The sequence below is a fragment of the Lepidochelys olivacea genome (genome assembly GCF_965140295.1).
Source record: "Lepidochelys olivacea isolate rLepOli2 genome assembly, chromosome: 6".
In the NCBI taxonomy this organism is placed as follows: domain Eukaryota; kingdom Metazoa; phylum Chordata; order Testudines; family Cheloniidae; genus Lepidochelys; species Lepidochelys olivacea.
Genome location: NC_140416.1, coordinates 111,885,373 through 111,905,861, shown reverse-complemented (window position 1 = coordinate 111,905,861; position 20,489 = coordinate 111,885,373). Strand labels below are relative to the sequence as shown.

The 20,489-nt window shown below is 42.3% G+C and overlaps 1 protein-coding gene across 3 annotated transcripts in view; it reads right to left on the bottom strand.

Moving 5' to 3' along the window:
• Positions 1-8,337: 8,337 nt before the first annotated feature.
• The window catches only part of CEP170B (centrosomal protein 170B), a 98,634-nt gene continuing 86,482 nt past the window's right edge, over positions 8,338-20,489 (bottom strand). For 2 of the 3 annotated variants that reach the window (XM_084631031.1, XM_084631029.1), the window contains exons 15-20: positions 16,601-16,639; positions 15,809-15,952; positions 15,318-15,406; positions 14,477-14,570; positions 13,333-13,384; positions 8,338-12,532 (exon numbers count right to left, since the gene is read on the bottom strand). In XM_084631031.1, the coding sequence (XP_084487157.1) occupies positions 12,297-12,532; positions 13,333-13,384; positions 14,477-14,570; positions 15,318-15,406; positions 15,809-15,952; positions 16,601-16,639 (654 nt within the window). In that variant the 3' untranslated portion in view covers positions 8,338-12,296. The remainder of the gene's footprint in view (positions 12,533-13,332; positions 13,385-14,476; positions 14,571-15,317; positions 15,407-15,808; positions 15,953-16,600; positions 16,640-20,489) is intronic. The other variant, XM_084631030.1, reaches the window with a different exon arrangement.

Below are 20,489 nucleotides of genomic sequence, written 5' to 3'. Positions count from 1 at the left end.
TCCACAGTACCGAGGCAAGCATCGACTTCCGGAGTGTTGCACTGTGGGTAGCTATCCCACAGTTCCCACAGTCTCCGCTGCCCATTGGAATTCTGGGTTGAGATCTCAATGCTTGATGGGGGCTAAAACATTGTTGCGGGTGGTTCTGGGTACATATCGTCAGGCCCCCGTTCCCTCCCTCCCTCCGTGAAAGCAAGGGCAGACAATCGTTTCGCGCCTTTTTTCCTGAGTTACCTGTGCAGACGCCATACCACGGCAAGCATGGAGCCCGCTCAGGTAACCGTCACTGTATGTCTCCTGGGTGCTGGCAGACATGGTACTGCATTGCTACACAGTAGCAGCAACCCATTGCCTTTTGGCAGCAGACGGTGCAATATGACTGGTAGCCGTCATCATCATGTCCGAGGTGCTCCTGGCCACGTCGGCTGGGAGCGCCTGGACAGACATGGGCACAGGGACTAAGTCTGAAGTGACTTGACCAGGTCATTCTCTTTAGTCCTGCAGTCAGTCCTATTGAACCGTCTTATGGTGAGCAGGCAGGCAATACGGATTGCTAGCAGTCCTACTGTACCATCTTCTGCCGAGCAGCCATGAGATGAGGATGGCTTGCAGTCCTTCTGCACCATCTGCTGCCAGCCAAAGATGTAAAAGATAGATGGAGTGGATCAAAACAAGAAATAGACCAGATTTGTTTTGTACTCATTTGCTTCCCCCCCTCCCCTGTCTAGAGGACTCATTCCTCTAGGTCACACTGCAGTCATTCACAGAGAAGGTGCAGCAAGGTAAATCTAGCCTTGTATCAATCAGAGGCCAGACTAACCTCCTTGTTCCAATAAGAACAATAACTTAGGTGCACCATTTCTTATTGGAACCCTCCGTGAAGTCCTGCCTGAAATACTCCTTGATGTAAAGCCACCCCCTTTGTTGATTTTAGCTCCCTGAAGCCAACCCTGTAAGCCATGTCGTCAGTCGCCCTCCCTCCGTCAGAGCAATGGCAGACAATCGTTCCGTGCCTTTTTTCTGTGCGGACGCCATACCAAGGCAAACATGGAGGCCGCTCAGCTCACTTTGGCAATTAGGAGCACATTCAACACCACACGCATTATCCAGCAGTATATGCAGCACCAGAACCTGGCAAAGAGATACTGGGCGAGGAGGCGACATCAGTGCGGTCATGTGAGTGATCAGGACATGGACACAGATTTCTCTGAAAGCATGGGCCCTGCCAATGCATGCATCATGGTGCTAATGGGGCAGGTTCATGCTGTGGAATGCCGATTCTGGGCTCGGGAAACAAGCACAGACTGGTGGGACCGCATAGTGTTGCAGGTCTGGGACGATTCCCAGTGGCTGCGAAACTTTCACATGCATAGGGGCACGTTCATGGAACTTTGTGACTTGCTTTCCCCTGCCCTGAAGCACATGAATACCAAGATGAGAGCAGCCCTCACAGTTGAGAAGCGAGTGGTGATAGCCCTGTGGAAGCTTGCAATGCCAGACAGCTACCCGTCAGTTGGGAAACAATTTGGAGTGGGCAAATCTACTGTTGGGGCTGCTGTGATGCAAGTAGCCCACGCAATCAAAGATCTGCTGATATCAAGGGTAGTGACCCTGGGAAATGTGCAGGTCATAGTGGATGGCTTTGCTGCAATGGGATTCCCTAACTGTGGTGGGGCCATAGAGGGAACCCATATCCCGATCTTGGCACCGGAGCACCAAGCCGGCGAGTACATAAACCGCAAGGGGTACTTTTCAATAGTGCTGCAAGCACGGGTGGATCACAAGGGACATTTCACCAACATCAACGTGGGATGGCCGGGAAAGGTACATGACGCTTGCATCTTCAGGAACTCTGGTCTGTTTCAAAAGCTGCAGGAAGGGACTTTATTCCCAGACCAGAAAATAACTGTTGGGGATGTTGAATTGCCTATATGTATCCTTGGGGACCCAGCCTACCCCTTAATGCCATGGCTCATGAAGCCGTACACAGGCAGCCTGGACAGTAGTCAGGAGCTGTTCAGCTACAGGCTGAGCAAGTGCAGAATGTGGTAGAATGTGCATTTGGACGTTTAAAGGCGCGCTGGCGCAGTTTACTGACTCGCTTAGACCTCAGCGAAACCAATATTCCCACTGTTATTACTGCTTGCTGTGTGCTCCACAATATCTGTGAGAGTAAGGGGGAGACGTTTATGGCAGGGTGCGAGGTTAAGGCAAATCGCCTGGCTGCTGGTTACGTGCAGCCAGACACCAGGGCGGTTAGAAGAGCACAGGAGGGCGCGGTACGCCTCAGAGAAGCTTTGAAAACCAGTTTCATGACTGGCCAGGCTACGGTGTGAAAGTTCTGTTTGTTTCTACTTGATGAAACCCCCCGCCCCTTGGTTCACTCTACTTCTCTGCAAGTTAACCACCCTCCCCTCCTCCCTTTAATCATTGCTTGCAGAGGCAATAAAGTCATTGTTGCTTCACATTGAAGCATTCTTTATTCATTCATCACACAAATAGGGGGATGACTACCAAGGTAGCCCAGGAGGGGTGGTGGAGGAGGGAAGGAAAATGCCACACAGAACTTTAAAAGTTTACAACTTTAAAATTTATTGAATGCCAGCCTTCTTTTTTTTGGGCAATCCTCTGTGGCGGAGTGGCTGGTTGGCCGGTGGCCCCCCCACCGCGTTCTTGGGCATCTGGGTGTGGAGGCTATGGAACTTGGGGAGGAGGGCGGTTGGTTACACAGGGGCTGTAATGGCAGTCTGTGCTCCAGCTGCCTTTGCTGCAGCTCATCCATACAATGGAGCATACTGGTTTGGTCCTCCAGCAGCCTCAGCATTGAATCCTGCCTCCTCTCATCACGCTGCCGCCACATTTGAGCTTCAGCCCTGTCTTCAGCCCACCACTTACTCTCTTCAGCCCGCCACCTCTCCTCCCGGTCATTTTGTGCTTTCCTGCACTCTGACCTTATTTGCCTCCATGCATTCGTCTGTGCTCTATCAGTGTGGGAGGACAGCATGAGCTCAGAGAACATTTCATCGCGAGTGCGGTTTTTTTTTGCCCTCTGATCTTCACTAGCCTCTGGGAAGGAGAAGATCCTGTGATCATTGAAACACATGCAGCTGGTGGAGAATAAAAAAGGGATAGCGGTATTTAAAAAGACACATTTTATAAAACAGTGGCTACACTCTTCCAGGGTAAACCTTGCTGTTAACATTACATACATAGCACATGTGCTTTCATTACAAGGTCGCATTTTGCCTCCCCCCAGGGCATGGCTAGCCCCTCCACCCTCCCTGTGGCTAACAGTGGGGAACATTTCTGTTCAGCCACAGGCAAACAGCCCAGCAGGAATGGGCACCTCTGAATGCCCCCTTAAGAAAAGCACCCTATTTCAACCAGGTGACCATGAATGACATTACTCTCCTGAGGGTAAGACAGAGAGATAAAGAACGGATGTTGTTTGAACACCAGCAAACATACACTGCAATGCTTTGTTGTACAATGATTCCCAAGTACGTGTTACTGGGCTGGAGTGGTAAAGTGTCTTACCATGGAGGACGCAATAAGGCTGCCCTCCCCAGAAACCTTTTGCAAAGACTTTGGGAGTACATCCAGGAGAGCCGCGAATGCCAGGGCAAAGTAATCCTTTCACATGCTTGCTTTTAAACCATGTATAGTATTTTAAAAGGTACACTCACGGGAGGTCCCTTCTCTGCCTGCTGGGTCCAGGAAGAGCCTTGGGTGGGTTTGTGGGGTACTGGCTCCAGGTCCAGGGTGAGAAACAGTTCCTGGCTGTCGGGAAAACCGGTTTCTCCGCTTGCTTGCTGTGAGCTATCTCCAACCTCCTCCTCCTCCTCCTCCTCATCTTCTTCGTCCCCAAAACCTGCTTCCGTGTTGCCTCCATCTCCATTGAAGGAGTCAAACAACACAGCTGGGGTAGTGGTGGCTGAACCCCCTAAAATGGCATGCAGCTCATCATAGAAACAGCATGTTTGGGGCTCTGACCCGGAGCGGCCGTTCGCCTCTCTGGTTTTCTGGTAGGCTTGCCTCAGCTCCTTCAGTTTCACGCGGCACTGCTTCGGGTCCCTGTTATGGCTGTCATAAATATAAAGGGAAGGGTAAACCCCTTTGAAATCCCTCCTGGCCAGGGGAAAGCTCCTCTCACCTGTAAAGGGTTAAGAAGCTAAAGGTAACCTCGCTGGCACCTGAGCAAAATGACCAATGAGGAGACAAGATACTTTCAAAAGCTGGGAGGAGGGAGAGAAACAAAGGGTCTGTGTCTGTCTATATGCTGGTCTTTGCCAGGGATAGACCAGGAATGGAATCTTAGAACTTTTAGTAAGTAATCTAGCTAGGTATGTGTTAGATTATGATTTCTTTAAATGGCTGAGAAAAGAATTGTGCTGAATAGAATAACTATTTCTGTCTGTGTATCTTTTTTGTAACTTAAGGTTTTGCCTAGAGGGGTTCTCTATGTTTTTTAATCTAATTACCCTGTAAGATATCTACCATCCTGATTTTACAGGGGGGATTTCTTTATTTCTATTTACTTCTATTTTTTATTAAAAGTCTTCTTGTAAAAAACTGAATGCTTTTTCATTGTTCTCAGATCCAAGGGTTTGGGTCTGTGGTCACCTATGCAAATTGGTGAGGCTTTTTATCCAACATTTCCCAGGAAAGGGGGGGTGCAAGTGTTGGGAGGATTGTTCATTGTTCTTAAGATCCAAGGGTCTGGGTCTGTAGTCACCTAGGCAAATTGGTGAGGCTTTTTACCAAACCTTGTCCAGGAAGTAGGGTGCAAGGTTTTGGGAAGTATTTTGGGGGGAAGGACACGTCCAAACAGCTCTTCCCCAGTAACCAGTATTAGTTTGGTGGTGGTAGCGGCCAGTCCAAGAACAACGGGTGGAATATTTTGTACCTTGGGGAAGTTTTGACCTAAGCTGGTAAAGATAAGCTTAGGAGGTTTTTCATGCAGGTCCCCACATCTGTACCCTAGAGTTCAGAGTGGGGGAGGAACCTTGACATGGCCTCTGGCCTTCATGCCCTGGGAGATTTTGACAAAGGTTTTGGCATTTCGAAAACTGGAATGGAGTTCTGATAGCACGGATTCCTCTCCCCATACAGCGATCAGATCCCGTACCTCCCGTTCAGTCCATGCTGGAGCTCTTTTGTGGGACTCCATCATGGTCACCTCTGCTGATGAGCTCTGCATGGTCACCTGCAGCTTGCCACGCTGGCCAAACAGGAAATGAGATTCAAAAGTTCGCGGTTCTTTTCCTGTCTACCTGGCCAGTGCATCTGAGTTGAGAGTGCTGTCCAGAGCGGTCACAATGGAGCACTCTGGGATAGCTCCCGGAGGCCAATACTGTCGAATTGTGTCCACGGTACCCCAAATTTGACCCGGCAAGGCCGATTTAAGTGCTAATCCACTTGTCAGGGGTGGAGTAAGGAAATTGATTTTAAGAGCCCTTTAAGTCGAAATAAAGGGCTTCATCGTGTGGACGGGTGCAGGTTTACATCGATTTAACGCTGCTAAATTCGACCTAAAGTCCTAGTGTAGACCAGGGCTTAGCCTTCTCTCCATCCCCTCCTGCCTTCACAGCAAGGGCTCCCTCTAGCATTTGCTCTGCGGGCAGCCAGCTGGGACTCTCTCACCTGCCTCCTGCAGAAAGCAAACCCCTCTCACTTAAAAAAAACCTTCCTTTTCTCTTTGGCCCAGGACTGACACACTCTCTCCCTCTGACAAACGAGTTAGGACCCTATTTTTTGGGGGGAAGGACGATATATTACAAGACATTGCACTGGTAGACATGAGAGGTTTGTTAGAAGCTGCTGGGTTAAAATGCTTTCATTGCCAGAGTTAATAATAGATCAGGATGTTGAGGTTATTTTAGATTACCACAAAAAAAATTCAGTTTGGTTTATCGTGGTACCCGAATGACACCACAAGGATCATGGGTGAGAGGGGAAGATCCTGGTTCCAGCCCTCTACTTTCCACTCCCATCAGCGATGGGGCAGGACTCCTCTTGTGCAGTGACCATAATTTATCAAGGGCCAGGGTATGCATGAAGCTCACTAGATGTTGTCGGAAGCCTCCTGCATCTTCTTTCCCATTCTAACAGTGGCTGTTTTAAGTGGGGCATGCTACAGTCTGCTCCTTGAGTTGCCCACGGCTTAACAGCAGAGATAAACAGCGAAAAGGCCTGATCCCTGCTCACTGTAGCCTTCTGAAAACAAAGAACAAAGTGTCATTCTTCTCACTTCCTTCAAAAATAACAAAGAAGCTCCCCCTCCAAGGTTTGCTCATCACAAAGCAACATGGTACAGCTCAGCAGAGCAGATTAGGAGAGGGTGTGTGTGAAAGAAAGACCTTTTCTCCATGGGGACCGTACCTCAATTCCCTCAGTCAATGGCCAGCCCCCTACATGTAGCAGCCCCAGTGTGAGCATAAATAAACAACGCTGCAGTTTGTGTCGGTGGAGCTTTCCCCGGCTTGAAACCAGGGTGTGCTTCACGCGTGCAAACTGCAGCTTTCTTTGTCAACAACCAGGTTTGGAGAGGGACAACTACCCACTAGTGCATGCCAGAATTGGGACACATTGCCACTGGAAACAAACTTCCACTGGAGTCAAAGCATGAATACTTCTCCTTCCAACTGCAAGTGTGCAGGTATGGATGGGTATGTCTATACCAGAAATGCTAATGTGGCACAGCTACGCTGCTATAGGATAGACCCGTACTACAGTGACTGAATGGGTTCTTCTGTTGCTCTAGTCACTCCACCCCTCCACGAGGCGGTAGCTAGGTCAACAGAAGAATTCTTCCATCGGCCTAGCGGTGTCTACGCCAGAGCTGAGCTTCACATTATTACACAAGGCGTGAACTTTTCCCTTGCCCAGAGTTCTGTGGTTGAGTGAGAGAGCACATGCCGTTTGCGCTTTTGGTAACAAGGTTGGTGGTTGTTGGTTTTTTTACATACAAATAAAAAAAGGCATTTCTTGTAAGAAAGGAGGGAGCGATGGTGGCTACCCACTTGTTTTTGGCTTCCCTTGCTCTTCCTCTGCTATTCAGAAATTGAAGGGATCTCCTTGTTTTACATTAAAAATATCAGGTCTTGCTTTCCCTGTTAGTTCTGGAGGACGTGATCCTGAGACACCAACACTTTGGGTTTCTTAAACAGTCTGAGCTCTCTCACCGCCCCCTGCCTTTCATTTCTGAATCCTTCAGCTCCCGCCTAAATCAGGCAACTGGCCATCAGCAGGCAGCTGGGCTTGGTGCTGCTGCCTGTCGTTCTCTCTCTTCCTTCACTCCGAGCTCCAGGTGAGCTCTATCTGACCATGGAACTGAGGTCACAAGGATCCTGCTTTCAGCCATGAATACAATATTTCACTCAAGCTGGTTATAAAAAAAAAGAAAAAAAGACAAGACTATGCATTGGCTCCCCTACATCCTCCCCACCTTTATTGGCAAGGTCCAGTGTAAGTGATCAGGCCCACGTATAAATTGCATTTCTGTAAGAGAGCGACAGTTCGGAATCGGAGATCAATGATGAGTTTAGGGAGTTACTTTTGCAAATATGGACTGATGCTGCAAACCCTTAAAGATGGGAGTAATCCTCATTCCCACTGGGCTACTCCTGTAAGATTATGGAGAATCAGGCCATGTATGTGTCTTACACCGGCCGGGAAAGGTTGAAAGAGCACAGCAGGATTTCAACTGACTGCTGTACTCCGTGGTAAGCAGTCGTGATAGCTGCTTCTGCCTTTCCTCGGGTAAGATTTAAAAGTGAACGATAATGGCCTTCATCACTAAGTGAGTAGTTCTGGCAGCAGTTTCACCGCATCTAATTTTTATTCAGCCAAGACTTATTAAAAATGAATGAAATGGCTGCCCCTTTGGTTTCAAAGGGCACTTTGCATGGCATTTAAAACACTCAGAAATATTGCTCAGTGTTGCTAAGTCAGGGTGTGGAGAGTGTCACAATAAGGATACAATCAGTGCCATATTTTAGGGGATGTAAGGGTGTCTCTCTCTCTCTCTGTGTCTCTGTAAAAGATTACACTCGCCAGTGGTGCTGGAACAGAAGTAAGAAAAGGGCCTCACAACAGAAGGTGCTTTTCAGGTCCCCATTCTGCAACTGAATCCACATGGGTGAATCCACGTGCATTAAATGAGCGCTCTACGTAGGCAACAATATGGTAGTTGTAAGAGACTCCAATTGTGTTTGTTACTAAGTAGCAATATGATCCTTCATGCCATTATAAGGGGCAGTGTAAGATCAATAGTTTAATTCTCCAAATATTTTCCCACATCATAAAATTTACTCTCAAAAAAACCCCAGAATCATATTTGTCACATGATAAAAGAATGATTTATTAAAGAAATTTTACCATAAAATTATATAAAATAACAATTTATTTTTAAAGACAGCCACAATATCACCTTGGAACAAAATGTACAGATACTGTCTATCATCAAAACAAAATAAATTACCATTCAAAAAACAAGAGAAAGAAATACAGTGGGAGAAACAGGAATCAAAATTATACTCAATATTTCAAGAAAAGGGCGTGGGAAAAAAAAGAGAGACAGTCATTGATCAATTCAAGTTATACAAACGTGTTTCAGCTTTAACTTTCATACAGCTTGCATTTGTGTTGCATGCAAATGGAATGATCCAGTGAAGAGTTTAGAACAGCAGAATCGGCAGCATAACAACATAACAGCAGATAGTCAGATAGGCACAATTCAGCACAGGGCACATCCAAAGTAAACAGGTAGTTAACTTTTTTTTTTGCAAAATCATTACACATATTTGCTGAATTTTAAAAATATCTAGTGTGATCTGCAAAAATGAAGAAAAAACTAGTAGAATCTTGCACGTATATATTTTAAACACTTTTTTTTCAGTAGGCTGTATGTAAACATTCTGTAAGGTTTTTCGTTATTAAAATATTCAAGGATGACTTAGGCTTTATTCGCACTCACAGCATGACCACAACACGACAGCACTGTAGACACACTTAGGCTCTTGCTCACAAAGCACTGATGCATTCTCCCAGGAATTTACATTCATTCCATCATCATGAAGTCTCAAGAGTTTAACATTTGAAAACAATCTAAATGAGAGCACAGGTTTCAAGTATAGTAAAAGAACAAGGGCTGGGATTTTCAAAGGTGCCGAAGGGTGTTAGCAACCATGTCCCGGAGAGGCTTAATCAGAGCTGGGTGCTTAACTCTTAGACTTGTTTGAAAATGCCAGCCTAATTTTTTAAATGTAAATAAAACAAATATGAAAAAAATATACAGTATGAATGACTATTGGGTCAGTGGAGCACACATCAAGCTCACTGAAAGTTAACCAACTAAAGGTTGACCCAATGCCCATTAAAGTCAATAGGAATCTTTCCACTGTCTCTAATAGCCATTGGATCAGACCCCAAATGCTTAAGATACTCGCATCAGAACTGTACACAGACTTTTTATTGTTGTCACAGAATACTGCTTGTAAGACCAGACCTTAGCTAATGGTTTATAATTATGTGGCTTGCTCTTTGGTTTAATTATAACAGACAAATGCAGAATGAGGTATACTTCAGATTAAGTACCTCAAATATATTTGTTACATTTCAGCACCAAAACGATTATGTAACAGGACTGCAATTAAAATCGTCTTGAAATTTTCTCAACAAGAACTTTATGCTGCGAAACTGGTGGTTTTTTTATATCAGACTGAACAAAATGAAACAAAATCATGTTGTGCTTTTCCGCACCCCCAGACTAAAACTTTTAGAGATTCATGACTCCAACTTTATTTCCAATTGTTTCTTAAAGGTACCATATTTCTGGGTTTATGCAGCTGGCAATGAAGATATTTGGGTACCAAGAGCAGAGGAACAGCAAAGGGAGAAAATTCATCTCTGATGGGTCACTTCATAAAAGTAGAAACTAGTCAGTTCCCAAGTGAAAGTAAATGGAAGTCACATCAAGGGTACATTGTCAAGAAACAAAACCACTAGAGCATAGCCACGAGGATGGGAAAATGTTGTAAAAACAAATAATAAAATCTCATCTTGATGAGTAACTCCAACACACACCTGTCTACTGCAAAACTGTAACTAGTGGACTGATCCCTTATGTTGCTGAAGCCCTTCAACTCCCAATGAGTCGGAGTCAGCACCTTGCTAGATCAGACCCTCACTGAGGAGACTTTTGAAAACGAATTACCATGTGTCAAGAGCCATACCACTATTTATGATATTAACTAAGGACACAGGTAAGTATTTCAAAAGGATACACTGGAACAATCAGACAGCATTAACATAACAGGCAGCCAGAGAAACATAAAGGCCAAGTTCCTAGTTATTCTGCAAAGTAAATTTTACTTCCATCATCATAGTGTTCATATGAAGTCCAGTATATTTCTCCACAGTAGCGGACGAGCCAAGTTCTCTGTTGGATACATTGGCAGCAAAACTGCACTATTTTCCCCCACGCAAAACCCTGCAGGCATGCAAGACACACTAGCATGGCAAACCGACAAACTCTTCCTTTGGGACTGCTCTTGTTGAAATCAATGGAAAACTCCCACTGGTTGCACTTGAAGCAGAATCCTGCCATTTGCTAGTACACGAAACACTATATGAGCAGCCCAGTTATTTAATTATACTTATTTAATTGATATTTCAGCAAAATCCTAGGAGAAAAGGTCAATTAACTGACTCAACTATAAAACCAACCCACCCCAAATACGAAGTCAGCACATAAAGAGCAATTGAGCTTGGGAAGCTATTTTCATTAGCAAAATTTTACATTGTATGAGTGCATAGCAGAATTCAGTTTGCTTACCTCCATTAGTAAGTGTATTTCCCACAACACTGCCGATACATTTTCTTTTCCTGATCACTGTTTTTCAGTCAAGAGGAATTAATGCAACAGGGACAGATTCCAGTTTGCATACTGCATGCATCAAACAGATTCTCCAAAAAGCCACTCAAATACTTTGTTTAGAATTTGGCAGCTCACTTGACAGATGGGATATAAAAAGCTAATTTTACAGTATCCAGTATACTGCTCAATGATGCTGCTGCAAAATAATCCTTAGCGTTCCTAAAATTATAATGGACCAAAAAGAGTCATACCAATGCTGCATTGTACCACCAGCGGCTTTACACTGTTGGGTAGGTTCTCAAGAATACAACAGGATTGTGTGTATTCGTGCATACCTGGATACGAAAAATTTCATGACAAAAATTTCATATCAGTAAAGGCAGAGCCACACTTAAGCCATTATTCTGAGTGCTGCAGAATGAATATTTGTTCACAATCATTGTGTAATTAAGTTTATTACATGAGCCAACGGAACAGATGTTTTTCTTAGTAATTGGCTGATCACAGACAACTTGCTTTTTAGCCTATTCAGGAGAATTTGCAGCTCAATATGAAAGACTATGATATTATATTAATTATTATTATTATAATATTTTCAAAAAAAATGTTTCAGACAGCGATTATACTGAAATAATGAGAATTTGGCAAGCTCAACTATAAAAACTGACCTTCTCATTTATAAGGCTAATCTACATCTGTATACTTGAAGCTCTGTGCCTGAAATGTGTTCAGAATCTACAACTACGTTAGAAAGTTTACACCTTCTCAATGGAACAAACACAGGTTTTGTATTGAAAGCATGATGCCCATAGATTCATAGTGGTTCCTTCTTTGATTTTATTTTTTTCCCCCCTGCAAACACTGAAAACATTTTTCATACAACTAAAACAGAGTTTCTTATAGAAACCCACTGTATTGCACCATTATACGTATGCAAGTTGATTCCAACAGAATTGTAATGCTCTATTTTTCAAATCAGTCCCAAATGTCGCGCCAATCAAAAAAAGTACACTTCTTTTTTAAACAGAGCCTTGTTACAACTGAACTACCAGTAACTGAGAATTATAAACAGGCTAATCCAAGAACACTTTAGAGCTTCGATAGTAGCAAATGGAGGATATGCAAAGCCTGTTTCTTATGGCACATTGGAAGAATTTAAGTGAATCGTATTGTAAAAATCAGAGTTTGCCTCTATGCTGAATATGTGCTGCTCCACAGTGCTAGTTTTGTTCAAAAGGCATACACAGACTTGCCATTCACTCACACAGCAGTGTGTGTGTGTGTGTGTGTGTGTGTGTGTGTGTGTGTAATGTGTTAGCAATCTAAACAACTGCTCCATACAACCTGTCCACAACCACTCGGACACAAAACTAACGCCACAGTAAATGACAGTATGATAGCAATATAAAATATTGCATCAGATCACATATTTCTCTCCATCTGGAATGAAATTAGCATCTTGTAGGCTAGAAGATCCACAGTTCGGTTTCTGGATGTAATTTCTCATCTGTACTGGTGACAAAATCTCCAACGTGGAGCCAGAATGGTTAGCAGTCCTGACTTTAGTGGCTGTAGACTGTGTAGCAGCAGAGGACGCTTTGTTAGTGGCAACTACATCCAAGTTCCCACTGGGGTCAATGATCGCATTTATAACTGGGGAAGGAGAAAAGAGATAGACAGAGGCGTATTAGCTGCACTCAGCAGCATTTCTACACATAAACTCTCTCACCTTCAGAATTCTAGACTGCTCTTGTGCCCAGTTTAGTCACAATTTGTTCCCCCCCTCCCCATGACTGCACTCCACCTTCTTTATAATTATCCTTGGGTCCAAGCAATTTTAATAAGCAAAAAAATAAAAACCCCTCCAAAACTGACCTTTACCATTAGGACTTGACGTTTTCTGTTTAAACTGGAAAAAGAAAAACACCTACCAAACTCCAATCACTCACCAATAAGACATTTTTACATTTTCTTAACTATTAAAATGAAACAAGGGTTAGGCATTGAGCTCATATTGTTATCTCTGTAGCGTGGCACCTTCCATAATGGATTCAAGTCCACACAAACACTTGCTTAAAAGTAGTACGAAAATATGGCATGACATATTGGCTGAATAGGGCTGTCAGCCATGTGGCGGTCTGAGCAACAGAAGCCTTGGCTTGTCCATCTTGTGGTGAAGTCCTAATTATTGTAAATAAACCATTTCCACAGCAATAACTTCAGCATTTCAGAAGTCAGTAACTTTCTTATTTTTGCAACACGAGAAAAATCCATCACTTATATGTCTTCTGTTTGTATATATTGAGGAGCAATGCTCAAATAAATGAATGAGTGCTTTACATTTACAAAGTTTAAATTGACAAAACAAACCACAACAAGTTACAGTGGTACTCTATTTTGTAGTAGTCATCTACATTTAGGAGAGAAATTGAGAACATTTTAAAATTACCAACCTTCCAGCTGTTTCTGAACTCTTCTTAGCTCCTTTAGGATAGAGCTGATTTCCTAGAAACAAATACACCAAAAAGATCGGCTAACTAACCAACCAACCAAACGTTCAGCTACTTTGGGAACCAAGCCTACATAGAATATCTTGTTATTCTACCTTTTTCTGATTAGGTAAATTCTGTTCTCGAACACCAAAATAGCATGTTTATCTGGACAAACACCAGCGGGATTTGGTCTGCCAAATCTGGAAAAATACTATCAAGCCACTCAGTAAAAATATGCATTCGACTAGACTTTTTATTTGAGATTCTAGCTGTTGGCCAGACATTTATGGCCCAATAATGCAAAGGGGTCTGCAAGTGCAGACACTTTGACCCTGATCCTGTAAATACTTGTGCACATCCTTAGCTTTAAACATGAGTGGTTTCACTGAGCCCAATAATTAAGCATGTTCTTAGATCTTTACATTGCTCCCATTAATGTCTGTGCAGGAGTACAGATAATGTTGGCTGGGGCACCAACATTTTTACCACTGTCTTGTCTAACCCTGGTAAATGAAGAGAACACGATGGTGACAACGCCTATGCCCCATCTATTCTCGTCCTATTATCAATGGAGCTGCACTGGTGGGAGACACTGAGAAGAATGGTAGTTAGACGAGGATCTGTGTTTGTGCCTCCCTTAGCAAGACTGAGTCCTTGAAGACTAACAAAGGGGAGACATAAGTGAAATTGACATTAAAATAGCAATATGAGAATATATAATAGACACACCGTAGAATAGAAGGAGGAGGAAGTTCAATAGATACATTTGGACTAAAAAATTTAGGAAATAGGTTTGGTTGGTTCTGAAGCTCACTACTTTGGTTTCTTAATTTTTTTTTTTTTTTTTTTTTTTTTTTTTTTACTTACAATGGACAATTCTTTTACAGTGACAATGTAAACATAAAAGTCACACACACACAGCTGAGGCTGGGGCTTTCAGAAGAGTCTAAAGAAGTTAGGCAACCAAATCCCATTAAAATTCAATGCTAGCTGGGCATCTAACTGCTCTGAAAGTCTCAGCCTATGTCCATAAATTGTTAGGCAAAACCTTGTCTTAAGCAAGCTTCTTGGCACCTTGTTCATTTCTTAAGCACAAACACGTTACCTTGTTTGAGGTCTTTAAAATTGGCACTTCGTTTTCAGAGTTAATTTTGGCCTCCATCTCCTCCCAGGCCCTTTCGCTGTTCTGAAACACAATTCTGAAGCACACAAGATTGGACCTTTTACAAAATATCCACCCAAAATATATCCTTTACATTTGTTTACAGTGTACAATTGACATAAAACATAGCAACAAAAGGGGTTCTGTAGATTAGTGATGAGATAAAAGGCCTTTCATCTCCACTTTGAATCTAGCTCACAAGCAACCAAAAGTCATTCCCCACCTGCTGCCTGTTCTAAGGCCTAGGAGCTGACAATCTTGTTCCAAGAGGGCATCACAACAAATACCATCACAAACTGCATATGCGCTGGAATGGGGCGGGGTCCATGGACTGAACAGAATGGAGAATGAGTTCCCCTTCTTCTCATAGGTGAGACTCCTCCAGCAAAGGCTAAGATGCATCAGGAAGGCAGTATAGAATAGGCATGTACTCCGAGTTGCCATCATTTATTTGGGCACTGTCCTCCATAACAAAGTTAGTTGTGCTATGTACAGTGAACTTTACATTTTTATGCAAACATACTGACATTGCGCTACAAAGCTGGGTCAAGGCTTCAGTTATCTAGGGACAGACTATGCTACAGGACAAGCCTATGAAACGGAGGTGGGAAGTAAAAACCTTTTTCTAATTTTGCAGTCTGTGCTCTTCCCCTTCTGTGTACCGGCAACCACAGTTTCCAGGGATGACAATCCAGTACCTTTCATGAGTAATAAATTAATCACATCCTTCCTCGGAACAATTCAAAGGGCAAGAGAACATTCCAGGTCAGAGCTAAAAGCTTACTTCATTTTTTCAGCCAGGTTTTCTGTATTTTCACGGATCGCATGGGATAACTGAGACACTGGGTTCAACATCAGGTTGTCAAAGATGACCTAAAATGTAACAGATCAGATCGTATTGAAAATGTGCCCTCATAGCTACCATTTTTATATTATACGGGTTGTGTCAAAATAGTTTATTTCTTCAACTGGAGATGGTAGCATTTCAGTTGAGACTTCCTGAATCTGGATGATGTTTAAAACTCAACAGGATTTTCAGAAGTGACTAGCGGTTGTGGGTGCTGAATTTGACGAACCTTTCAAAAAAGGCCCAATTTTCAGAGAGTGCTGAAAACAAGGCCTCTCTAAGAAGTTTCAGATTGGGCACCCAAAAAGTGAGGCACTGGAGTTCTTTGAATTCCCTCAGCGAGCTAGCTAGTTAGGAAGTACAGACATATGGGTTGCAACTAACATTATTATATACAAGTTTATAAAGTACAGGAGAAAAAAACCTGCCTCCTCTCGGTTTCTTGCCCTCGTTTTTCTCGAGAGATCCTCTTCTCTATTGTCGTTCATATTTTGATCAAAATCCTTGATTCCCGTTGACCCGGGAGGCACTTTCTGGTAGTTCAGACTTGCTTCTGGAATGTGCTGCACCAACTTAAAAATAATAAGCAATGAATCAGTCGCAATTAACTGTGTTGCAGATTAAAAAAAAAAAAAAAAAACAAAGTGGGCAAATGGGCCCATTTCCAAAGGTATTACAGATTTCGAGGCAAGCCCAAGAAGAGTGCTCCACAGTTCAGGTTCTACTCAAGCAGGAATGGGTTCTGAAACAAATCATTTGGGCCCCAATACTGCAAATATTTATATATGGGGGCTGTCCCATGAAACTCAATGTAACTACTCATGTGCATGTTTGAAACGCTGGTACCACAGTGAGTACTTGCAAACTAAATCCCTGCCTAATATGAATTCAGGGTTCAATTCAAAAGAAAAGGGACTGTTTCCAGCTAAGACCTGCTCACACATATGCATTTTATGTTTTCATTTATCAAAGTCTGAAAAATTAATGCAATCTTAAAGTGACATTAAAATTAAGCAAAATCAATCTCTATTAATACATGGAAAAGATGAAAAAGCAATTAAAACGTAAATAATATTGGAAAGAATAAATACAATAAGCAAGACAACTAATCTGTTAGGTAAAAATTGATAACACTCATTTGACAAAACATTAGGAGGATGTAAGGAAAAACAACAACATTAAAGAGACAGAAATACAAAACAATGGGATGAAAAGTGCACCTGAGATGGATATGCTGGCCGTAAAGATGTACGAGCAATCTGTGTTAAAACAGAAACAAACGAGACAAAGAGATCAATGCTGACCACATGACTCAGACTGTAGTTATCAAAGGAAGCACACATACAAGATAAACCATAATGGGTGGCATTCCAAAAAAAGCGCATTCCAAGGAACAATAATTAAAAACACCAACATACTTCCATGGGAAATTCCCAAACATGGACATGCACAGTGGCATCTCGAGAATTTGTTCACACACTAATTCCTCAGAGATGATTTGTGGCAATTCCATGATGACATTGAAAAGAAATGAACTGCAGTAATATGGACCATCAGACAAGATATGCAACAGAGACTGTGAAACTGTTAAGAGAGTACAGTGGGCTTTTGCTGGATAGCACACAACTCTCATAAGCAAAATGAAGAGAAACTGGGGATCCTGGGGTAAGGTTTGTATACTCAAGATCGCGCAACAGAGCATGAGTAAAAACAGTCAGAAAGCAAGAGACACTGGGTTACATACACACATCCAAAATGTTCAGTTACGGTGGATTATATCCACAATTCTGCCCTCTATTGTTCATTTTTTAAAATGTCCTTTCAGAACTTTGGAAATGTTTTTAGTGCATTATGCTGGCAGTGGTGGTGGAAGATTCACTAAAAATCAATGGTAACAAATGAGACATTCCTACCATGGTGTATATCCAATATTTAGGGACTTATAACCTGTGAAATACTGTCTCATGATAAACTGGCTTATACTCATTCACAGTTCTATCATGTGCACAAGTATTGGCCCATGTCATACCAACGGGCATACCTAATACCTTACACACACCATGACAATACTGAAGGAGACTTAAAAGTTTTTCACACGTCATTAGCCTTTTTTTTTCTTTTAAAAACAAAGACCTAAATTTTCAAAGGTGACTAGTGATTCACCAGGCCCCGCTGGAGACACCTTAAACTGGCCTGATTTTCAGAGAGTGGGTGAATACTTTAGAAGATGTCTCAGGTTGGGCATCCAGTAACCGAGGAACTCAAAATCACAAGTCACTTTTGAAAGTGCAAGCCATGTAGTTTGTACTCTTTGCTGTAAACTCACAGTAGTGCGCGAGTCAGCCTTTTGGGGAACTGTACAATCCATACACAACACGAGGGCCACTGAAATCCTCACTAAATGTGCACTTGGAAACTTGAAAAACATCCTGGTTTAGATCCAAGCCAATCCTGTACTGGTAAGGACAAAATATCAGGAGTAAAGCACAAAAACTCAGTTTTATGGCCCCATTTTTATCTTCTACAAGATAGCTCATTTTAAATTTTTAATCGAGTGTGGTAATAAAAGACATTAAAAAAATCAATTTGTTTAGGGCACCAAACTGTTTTGCCAAGTATGAGTCCAGAGTGAATATTTATGGTCATTGTTATAAACCCCTGAAAAGAGCAACATCGGCTGAAAACACAGACGTTGAATTACAGTGAGGTACTTCTAGCTGGGGCCATCTGAATACTATTTTGTATTGTAAAATATTTTTTTCCTCTATCAGACTCCAGATTAGTCTCCACTGACCAAGCTTTAAAAACATCATAGAAGTTGTTACTACTCTTCCTACTGTGCCTGGGGGACCTAGAACAAATTGAGCCCCTGAATTCTTCCCTTCTTAGAAAAGGAATGGATATGCAGCAATGGAAAACCCGGGCACTAGATTAATGGGGTACAATGTTTTATAGACACACCCTTAGTATAAGCCAGACAGGTCATGTGCAACAAACTGCTTTGCTTATTCACATGAGTGCTCTACCTGTGTCCAGTGACCACTTATCAAACAGCCTTCTATTGCACCTAGTATAATCACAGTAGTTTGCTTATCAAACAGTGTCAGCTCCCCGACTCGGTGCCCTCACATATACATATTTAATAGTGTCAGCATTAGCCTTCCTGCAGCATCAGGGGCACAAGGCAAAAGTCTACTGGAGCCAATCATCCCTATCCTGGGCTTGTTTTTCTAGATCGTCTATATTCAGATGCAATAATGACACTTTGGCCATTATTGTGCGATGGAGTGGGCCTCTAGGTAGACCTCCCCATCTCTTGCCCTTGGGTTGCCAAAGAAATGCTCATTTGGGTAGCCTATTATCAGACATCCTTAAAAGTAAGTCCCATCTCTTCTTCCATACTCCTTGTATTGTTGTAGGTAACTGTGCCCATTCTAGGATCTCTTCATTACTTCTTCTGTAAGTCCAGTTTACTTGGAATATTCTGCACAGATACCTGCACTGAAAGCAGTTCAATTTGTGTTGAATGGCCTTTTATTTTCCCAAAGCTCTGTTTCATATAGGAGGACACTTAGGACATTTAATATAAAGCTGTTTAATAAACGCTCACTGATTAACATTACTTGACATCCCTCTCATGATCTTTGAACGTCTCGTCTTCTCTGCATTAATCTACAATAATCATTTTAGCATGGATTTACATATAATGTCACTTTAATGCCTCTGTCTGCGTAGGCACATTGCTATTGATTTTAATCCAATGTCATACAGATTTTATGCACTTTTATCAAATCCCATATCAGTGCATATTTAGTGCCATTAATAACACGGTGTAAGAATGTGAAGCTCAGCATCTCAAGCCATTCATCATTAAGGGCTTGACCTAACTCTCAGTGAAGTCATTAGAAAATCTCATGGACTTAGCCTATTTCCCACTCTTGTTAACACCAGTATGTCTCCACCAGTGTTAGTTATGTTAGGCACCCTAATACAGATGGTCCACCAGCTGCTGAGCATTGTACCATCTAACTGTGTCTGGAGCAAATCTAATCAACACGATTCTTAAAACGGTGTCAGCCATTACTGGCCACACACACTGGAACTAACAGAGCTTGATGAAAGGTGGGAACATGAAAGATGAGGATCAGGGCTGTCGATTAATTGCAATTAACTCACGTGATTAACTCAAAAAAATTAATCGTGATTAATTGCACTGTTAAACAACTGAATACCAATTGAAATGTATTAAATATTTTTGCATGTTTTTCTACATTTTCAAATATATTCCTTTCTATTACAACACAGAATACAAAGTGTACAGTGCTCACTTTATATTATTTTTATTACAAATATTTGCACTGTAAAAACAATAAACAAAAGAAATAGTATTTTTCAATTCACCTCATACAAGTACTGGAGTGCAATCTCTTTATCGTGAAAGTGTAACTTACAAATGTAGATTTTTTTTGTTACATAACTGCACTCAAAAACAAAATACTGTAAAACTTTAGAGCCTACAAGTCCACCTAGTCCTGCTTCTTGTTCAGCCAATTTCTAAGATAAACAAACTTGTTTACATTTATGGGAGATAATGCTGCCTGCTTCTTATTTACAGTGTCACCTGAAAGTGAGAACAGGTGTTCGCATAGCACTTTTGTAGCCGATGGTGCAAGGTATTTATGTACCAGATATGCTAAACATTTGTATACCCCTTCATGCTTTGGCCACCATTCCAGAGGACATGCTTCCATGCTGCTGATGCTCCTTAAAAAAATAATGCGTTAATTAAATTTGTGACTGTACTCCTTGGGGGGAGAATTGTATGTCTCCTGTTCTGTTTTTCCCGCATTCTGCTATATATTTCCTGTTATAGCAGTCTCGGATGATGACCCAGCACATGTTCATTTTAAGAACAGTTTCACAGCAGCTTTGACAAAATGCAAAGAAGGTACCAATGTGAGATTTCTAAAAATAGCTACAGCATCGACCCAAGGTTTAAGAATCTGAAGTGCCGTCCAAAATCTGAGAGGGATAAGGTGTGGAGCATGCTTTCAGAAGTCTTAAAAGAGCAACACTCCGATGTGGAAACTACAGAACCCGGACCACCAA